Source organism: Sinocyclocheilus anshuiensis, unplaced genomic scaffold (genome assembly GCF_001515605.1).
Source record: "Sinocyclocheilus anshuiensis isolate Anshui unplaced genomic scaffold, SAMN03320099.WGS_v1.1 scaffold205, whole genome shotgun sequence".
NCBI classification, from domain to species: domain Eukaryota; kingdom Metazoa; phylum Chordata; class Actinopteri; order Cypriniformes; family Cyprinidae; genus Sinocyclocheilus; species Sinocyclocheilus anshuiensis.
This window is the reverse complement of record NW_015536497.1, coordinates 3102638-3111345: the sequence shown is the minus strand read 5'-3', so window position 1 is coordinate 3111345 and position 8708 is coordinate 3102638. Positions and strand designations below refer to the sequence as shown.

Genomic DNA, 8708 nt, shown 5'->3' with positions numbered 1-8708 from the left:
TTTGTTCGATATCGGATGCGGCCCTGCTTGCATTCATGCCAAGCTTATCTCGGGATGCATACTTTAGCTCTTACACGCCTGTGCATCCTCGCATCCGTTCTCCTCTCTAATGTCTTTGCGTCATTTGGCAGATTCTGAGCAATCTGTGCGTCCGCGATGCATCTACGTCACACACTGTGTTTCCCCCCCAGCAGCATCAGCTTTCCAGCGCATCCCGCAGAAGCGCCGCCTCTCCTCGCTGTGACCTCGCTCGTGCCCTAACCTAACCGTGTTGCATTCATGCGAAGGGACGCGCGAGGTTAACGGGAGGAGGGCAGATGTGAGGCAGACAGCAGCGCTCGTGTATCCCAGCAGCGACATGACCGAACTAGTGGTGCGGACCCTTCCGTCTCCTTCAGGTGTGCAGGGTCCCGGGCCGGACACTTATAAAGGATGGCTCTTTAAATGGACCAACTACCTGAAGGGTTACCAGCGCCGGTGGTTCGTCCTGAGCAACGGCCTCCTGTCGTACCACAGGTACGTGCGGTGCGTTTGGGTTGATGCGCACGAGGAGCGCTGGAGTCTCTCGGTGCGCATGACATTGCTGTGTCACCCTTTTCACCCGCGGTGCATTATTTGACCTTATTTGGGATAGGAGTTGCTCAGAAGTTTAATTAAAAGGCTTGCTCGTGTTGTGGGCACCGTTGACATATTTAAGCACTAGTCATTTCTTAGCTACCCATGCTGCAACAATGGCTCTCCTGTTCATAATTAGTAATGGGGACATCTGAAGCATCTAGCCTAGATCAAGTTTGCACCCTGCTTCAAGGGCCTTACTGAGAAACACTATTTAATATGCATATAGTATACAGTGTATTTATGGCTATAGAACACTGACCATACTTCTGTTTTTAAAATGTATCACCAGCATAACAATTTGAGTGAAAAACAAACATGAATGTCTTTTTAATTGCATTTGTGTAAAACCTGGTGTAAAACATATTGTGCTTCATTCAGTTCAGTCTGTAGAAAGTAGTTAAATGCTCAGTGTCATAAATTTCATTAGAGACCTTTGGAACACTCTGTTTCCCTGAAATAATAATGCCTGATTTTAATGTGTGTTTTGTATGTTCTATTTTAAATATTATTAAGGTTATTACTCTCACGTGATAATTGCTTTTGTACCCTTCAGAGGCCTTTTCGTCTTTGCAGCTGTAAATATTAGCTTGCTATACTGCAGTGTGGATTTAGTATGGATTTGATATTAATGATGCTCTGATTCAGCACTCTTGGACTCAGAAATCCTGCAGTCATTTTATGTTGTATTTGACCGGCATTTTTCAGTGGTCGACGGCAATGCTGAGATCTAGTGAGGAGGGTACTACTAATAAAATGTAAATAAATATGGTAGAATGCTAGGTAATAGCAAATGAGATGAAAATAGCTGAAATATGAGTAAATACAGTCAAATCAAATGTAAAAATTTTCACACACTAATGATATATTCACTTAAAACAATAAAACAGTAAAATGATGTAAAATTATTTTCTACAATAATTACAATAGTAAATTCAATCAAAATAATGAAATAATAAAAATAAATATTTTAACACAATAATTACTTACTATACTTTAGTCACTCATATTAATACAATTATGATTCTTTACTTTGTAATTATTCACAATAACAAATTCACTCATAATAATAAAATAATACAAATATTTTACACGATAATTACTCACAATAATAAAGTCTCTCATAATAAAATCATATTTTACACGATAATTACTCATTAATAAATTCTCTCATTATAATAAAATAAAAATATTGTTTACAGCATTATTTATCACAATCAAAGGCCTAAATTCACTCATAGTAATAAAAGAATAAAAGTAAACTTTTATAGCATAATCACTCATAATAATAAAATAATGATAATAAATATTTACTTAGTTATTTACAATAATAATTTCGCTCAATGATAAAATAATAAAAATAGATTATTATTTTACACAATAATTATAGTAATTCACTTATAATGGTAAAATAATAAAAGTACATTATTTTTACAGCATAAATGACCCTTTGCAAAGACCCGCCCCCTTAGTTACTGTTGTTACGTCAGACAAGCCATGGCATGGTGCTCTCACGCTACACATCATGTTGTCACACAGGGAAAAATACATTGCGGAGCAAAGAGGAAACTGACAACACGCCGACAGACAAGACAGAGCAGGTTACTTTTGGTATGAAACAAAGTCTCAGCTTTCAAATTTTGTCATTTTTTAAGAAATTAAAATAATAAATAGCGTTTTGTGGCTCTTTAATGTGTCATTACAGATCGCTGTAGCACCTCAGTTCAAGCGGCACGTGAACCAATCATCTCTACCAATTTACTAGTTATAGCAGGAAATAAACATGAATGAACATCAGAAGGTATCTTGGTTCAACCACTGAAAGACCTCAATATACACCATTTTTCAAGTTCACATCCACCGACATTCTACTCTCCAAAAATGTCAGATTTGGAGTTATGATCGGTCAGATCACCTGTCAATCAAACTCCCGATGCAGGGTCAATTACTCACAATAGTAAATTCACTCACAAGTATGTGCACAGAAAATGTGCATTAACTATTGACAAGACTGCAAGTAGATTTTGGAACTGACACACTTATGTTGAGCATCTCCAAATGGCCAGTTAATCGTCTGGCTGATATATCAGACTATCACTAGCATATGGCTGTGTTTGTGATGCTGTGGATCTCTGACTTTCAGCTAGCTGCTTCTTAAACCCATGTCGGTGTGTGTTTGTGTATATGTAAATGTGTCTGTAGGACTCAAGCAGAAATGGCACACACCTGCCGAGGCACGATTACCTTGGCGACGGTGCACATAGAGGTGGGTGACACCTGTCACTTTGTGTTGACGAGTGGGGGGCGGAGCTACCACCTGAAGGCGTATTCAGAGGGGGAGTGTCAGCGCTGGGTTTCTGCTCTGCAACAGGCCAAAGCAAACGCCACTCAAATGATGCCCCATTCAGGTGAGTGACGGGTCACAGTGCCAATCAAAAGCATCCCAGAATGCAGTTGGTGTGCAGAGCTGTAGTTGGTGACTTTGAATGAATGTGATGAAATATATGATAGATTTGTTTAATAACGTTTGCTCACTAGATAATTCCCATCATTTTCAGGTTTGAAAACTTTACTAATATTTAAAATGTGTAAAATGGGCATAATAAAAAATGAGAAGTGGTGTCGACGTGTTTGTTATTAAGTAATCTGTCTTGTTATTCAGGCTTTAATAATACATTTATGTCAACCATATACATTATTTTTAAACAGGTATGCATTCTTACCTTCTCGTGCCTTTTATTGTATGTAGTAGAACTAAACAGAAATGTCCTTTTCTGTCTCAAAGCACTTAAATAAGTGCATCTTCCATATTATTTATTGCAGATTTACCAACCAGTTTAATCTGATCTCACATGTAAAGGCTGAGAACATGAATGCACAGTAAAATGATATCCTACGTAAAACATTTGTTCCTATGTTTTGAACACTATATTGATATATATATATATATAATAAACAACTGGAATTTCCCTGTTTATTCCGAAAAAAAAGACCCTTTCTATAATGAAAAGGAAACAAAAAAGCATTGCATTGTTTAAGCAAATGCCACTAGGGGGTAGCATTGTTCAAGATTTTATTTTTATATATATATTTATAAATACGCAATTATATGCAAAGTAATTATTATTTCATCATAACTATTATGCATAAAATGTGTTTATTTTTTGTTTTACATTTAATAAACACATTTCATTGTTTCTCTACCGATATTTGAAAATAATAAATGTCTTATTTTTTATTTCACTTCTCAGGTTTTTGTTATTTCTTAGCTTGAGAAAACACATTACTCTCTTGCAGCTAAAAATATAACAACATATTTGATATTTGAATTGTACAGATCATTTTACACTGTTTCCGGCTCCTCCTGTATTATTGCATTTACATGAGTCTCTTTTCTTGTACAGTTTGATGCCAAACGTGATTAATTTGCATACTGCACACCTTCCCATTCGGATGATATCAAGTGCTGCTGAATGGAGTGACGAGCATATAAGCTCCACCCACTGTGCCACTTGGAGAATGTGAGGGGAAAGAGGGAGGGTGAGAAGGAAAACAGGAGTGAGAGGGATGGGAGGGAAGCTGGGAAGGTGACTGAGGAGACTGAGAGGGAACGCTTCATTTTAACATCATCTTCACTAAATAAGCTTTGCTCACTTTGTATTTATCAATGATTCGATCCTGTCGAGAAAAGGTAAGAAAAATTATGAATACATATGTTTGATTGGCATTAAGCATTTGTCTTTTGTCTTAGTGGAAAATAAATTCAGACTTCAAAGATGCTTTTAGCCTAGTATTATATGGATTTGATGGAATAGTCCGTTTCACATACCAAATCAGCTTTACTTTCAGCCTTGTTTTCAAAGTTCTGTATGCAGTAGCTTTTTTAATGATCAGTTATGAGTGGGAATGAGTGTATTATTATAGATTCTCTGAAGCACATTGTGGCTACTCTATCAATCCGTTCACATTTAATAGAACTTGTTTATATTTGCATGTGGTCACTTACTCTTTTATGGGCCAAATACATTTAGTGCTTACAGCTTAGTCTCAGGATTTGAATTGGGAACCTATTGAGCTAATGTTGGATAATATGCTACATGTTTAATAACAATATTACTACATTTTAACATTTTCTGAAGTGAATGTGAGCGATGATTGCTCACCAAATTCTTGGTTTCAAAAGAGTCCACATTTAGGCTTCTTTGAGTGTGGTCCGTAAATTGTGTTGTAAGTGTGAGAAACACGACTCGGTGCAGAGCAGATTATCTGTGATACAAAGTAAGCAGGCTGATGGGACAAATTGGATTGTCAGACAGCCAGTGAACTTAACCTTCGCTTGTTTTCGAAGATCCTTCCAGTCTTTTACACTTGCCTCCACACATTGAATCTTCCCAGTTCTGCGATCCGCTGTTAGTTTAGGTGTGGTTATTCAGGGATGAGTCACTCGTGTATCCCCAGCAGGTCAGAGGAAGGTGATCTTTAATTGATTCTCCAGCGCTGGTGCTTTTCCTCTTACGCCTGCCGAGGTTGAGCAAGCCTCTCTCGTTCTCTCTATTTTAATCCCACCTTCAGGACTCCCTCTGTCTGCAGATGTGGCTCTGTGATGTAAGATGCACCGTTGGCAGGAGACACAGGCACACAATAGCTGTATATGGGTCATCAGACTGGACGAGTTCTCATTCTCTCCTCTTTGATTCTGCTCTCTAGAGATCCACGCTAATCCACTTTCCACCGATTGTTTTCTTGGCAAGCAGAAAATTGCAGTCTTTTGCTTGGATTAGGTTGAAGACGCTTTAGGTTAGATACAGTTTGGGTAGAAAGATTGAAGCTGGCATTTCAGTGATCGTGTAATCTTTGCAGCTGATGGGTTCGGCTTGAATTGATCCTCACTGGAAAAATAATCTAACTTGTAAAAAGTTTTTTTTTTAACAGGAGTCGGTGTATTATGTTGTGTGAACTCAAGAATACTCTAAAAATGTTTCTAGCAAAAATAATTTTGTTGACCTTACTTGGATACTCATGCGTTTGATCAAAGTAAATATATAGTATGTTGCAAAAGCAGGCATTATTTTATTATAATAAATGGACTTCCTTTTCTTGTTCATTATTAACCAATATCCAGAACCAATTTTTAGTTACTGGTTTATTTTTGTTTTCTGATTGACAAAATAAATAATAATAAGACTATATAAAAATGAAGTAATTCATCGTAAATAAAAGTAATGCTATATAATAAATAATTAATATTACAATGAAAAACAAAAAAATGACAAATTTATATACATTAATTTATATGCTTTTCGCCACAATAAATAATCATAATACTACAGTGAAAAACAAAAAAGAAAATATTAATATTATTATTATCATGCAGTAATAAATTATGAAAAGTTGCTATGTAAATGGTTGCAAATTCATTTTTGTGTCTGTTTTAGGGGCTATGTCTAACTGTTAAGCTTATATCAATACATTATTATTAAAGTATTATCAATTATTATTTATTATTAATTATGCAAACAATGTTTAAGTGTTTTATAATTTTGTCATATTCTCACCGAGGCTGCATTTATTTGATCAAAAATACAGTAAAAACAGTCATGAGAATTATTAGTGCAATTTAAAATTTAAATTTGAATATATTGTAAAATGTAATTTATTACTGTAATCAAAGCTGAATTTTCAGCATCATTACTCCAGTCTTCAGTGTCACATGATCCTTCAGAAATCTTTCTAATATGCTGATTTGCTGCTCAAGGAACATTTATTATTATTATCAATGTTGAAAATGGTTGTGCTGCTTCATATTTTTGCTGGAACTGTGATGTGTTTTTTTTTAGATATAACATATTTCACATATGACACAGACCGGGTCACCTGATGATCTGATCAGGGTGCAGCAGGTCGTTTAAAGGTCGCGTTTCTACCCTTTTGTCTCCAGTCTCTGATATACAGACTGAGTGAGTTTCAGTTAACAGTGTGCCAGCATGTGGACTGCTCGTCTCCTCGTGTAGCCGCCTCAGGCTCATACAAGCAAGTGCTTCCAAAAATGTCTTACGTCACACAAGATGCAATTTACAGCCTGTTCTCATCTATTGTCCAGTGAGTGATGGTCATGTTGTGTGAGAGAGCAGGCAAAGCGAGACGCATTAGCCCATGTTGTTGTTTTTTTCATTCTCCTTATAGCTTCTAAAAATAGCCATCCTCCCAATTGCGTGGGACCATGTTTCCATGGTAACGGTGTTCATTCACAGAAATCTGGTGTTTTGAATGGGTTGCTGGAATATGGAAATCTGGATCTTTCTCCCTCTGATTGCTTTCTGTCTGTTTGAGCATGTTATCTCTCTCTCTCTCTCTCTTTCTCCGATGGCCATCTCCTCCCATTACAGCTTTTGTTCATCTCTGTGGTCATTTTTCAGCATCCATTTAAAGCCTGGCTGAAAAATATGCTTGTAATTGAAAAGACATCCACAAAAGGACAGTTTTAGTTCTCAGCTGTCACGTCAGACCCCTCCAGCACTGCGTCTGTGTGCGTTTGTGCTATTTATAAAGTTATTTTAGTTCAGCCTGCAGCACTGCAATAAATTTGTTGGCTGCAGAACATCATAATAACACATAATAACTTCACTTATTTGAAGGAATGCGCCATACTTTTGATTACCACAGGTATTTATTTTGAATTGCCCATCAGTTTGACAAATAAAGACAAATAAAAAGTGCACATACAGAAATGTGCTTACGTTGGAAGTCTGTAGCAGGGGTTTCAAACTTTTGAATGCCAAGGACCCCCAAATATGACGATCCCCTTGAGCTACTATATATTTTAAGACTTATTTTTTACTATGTGAGAAAAATATTATTATAAAGACAACATTCAAAAAAGAAATATTCATTATTATTAATATTATTAATAATAATGATGATCATAATTAACAATAATTATTTTGACAAATTAAAACGTAATCCTTATCACAATAAATAGTTATCTAAAGCAACACAGTTTTTTTCCACTAAAATTTTCCACAAACCCCCTAAAACTGTGGTTCTTGAAACTTCTGGAATCATAAAATGAAATGTGGTTAATGTACGTACCTATATAGACACTCCCATTCTTTGTTAATAATAATTTATAGATAATATATTTTATGGTTCTGTTAGTATTATTTAGAGGGCCTTCAAATATTGTGTTGGATATTGGAGGGCCTTCGAGTCAAAAAGGTTGATAATCACTACCCTAGAAAATAGCATATTAAAAGAAAAAAGTTTGTTTGGACCAGTAGTGATTTAAAAGCTATACAAATAAATATGGAATATGTAATAATATTTTTCACATAATATTATAGTATTTTCTTTTAGCTTTAGTGCAATGACAATATAACATAAATGGCAATCAACACATTTTTAAACAAATAAATTTTTAAACAATACATCCTTATAATATCACTCAATTCACACAGTATTAAAATACAATTACATATGAGCTGAGGGCTGGATGTGTTCAATTATTTTCTGTGGTAATCGAGAGCATGTCACATGCTGTCAATGTGCCTTTTTCGGAGTACATGGCGTATTTAAATTGACGCAAATGAAAATGAGTCTGTACGGGATATACATTCAATTGTTTGTACTTTTTCAAATCCCATAAAGTTCAGCTACTGGAACTTTTTTGGAAAGACATATTGTCAATGTTTTGTTGGCTTTTCCTACATACAGTACGTACAGCCCATCGAAAAGACAGCACTTTTTCGTTTTCATTCATGTAAAATTAAAAACAGAGCTGCACTTCACTTACATTTACATTACATTTAGTAATTTAGCAGACACTTTTATCCAAAGCGACTTACAAATGAGGACAATGGAAGCAATCAAAATCAACAAAAGAGCAATGATATGCAAGTGCTATAACAAGTCTCAGTTAGCTTAACGCAGTACACATAGCAAGTTTTATTTTTTATTTTTTTTATTTTTTTTTTTAAGAATAGAGCAAGCTAGTGTTAGAGGCCTTTTTTTGCTTTTGTTAATTGTATAATAAATAAAAAGAAAACAAAAAGAAAGAATAAAAAAAAATTAGAGAAGCTAGTGTTTTTTTTTTTTTA

At 35.3% G+C, this 8708-nt stretch overlaps 1 protein-coding gene across 2 annotated transcripts in view; it reads left to right on the top strand.

The window, feature by feature from the left end:
• The window catches only part of osbp2a (oxysterol binding protein 2a), a 17644-nt gene continuing 8936 nt past the window's right edge, over positions 1–8708 (top strand). For both annotated transcript variants that reach the window (XM_016485752.1, XM_016485744.1), the window contains exons 1-2: positions 1–516; positions 2818–3023. In XM_016485752.1, coding sequence (XP_016341238.1) covers positions 359–516; positions 2818–3023 — 364 coding nt within the window. In that variant the 5' untranslated portion in view covers positions 1–358. The remainder of the gene's footprint in view (positions 517–2817; positions 3024–8708) is intronic.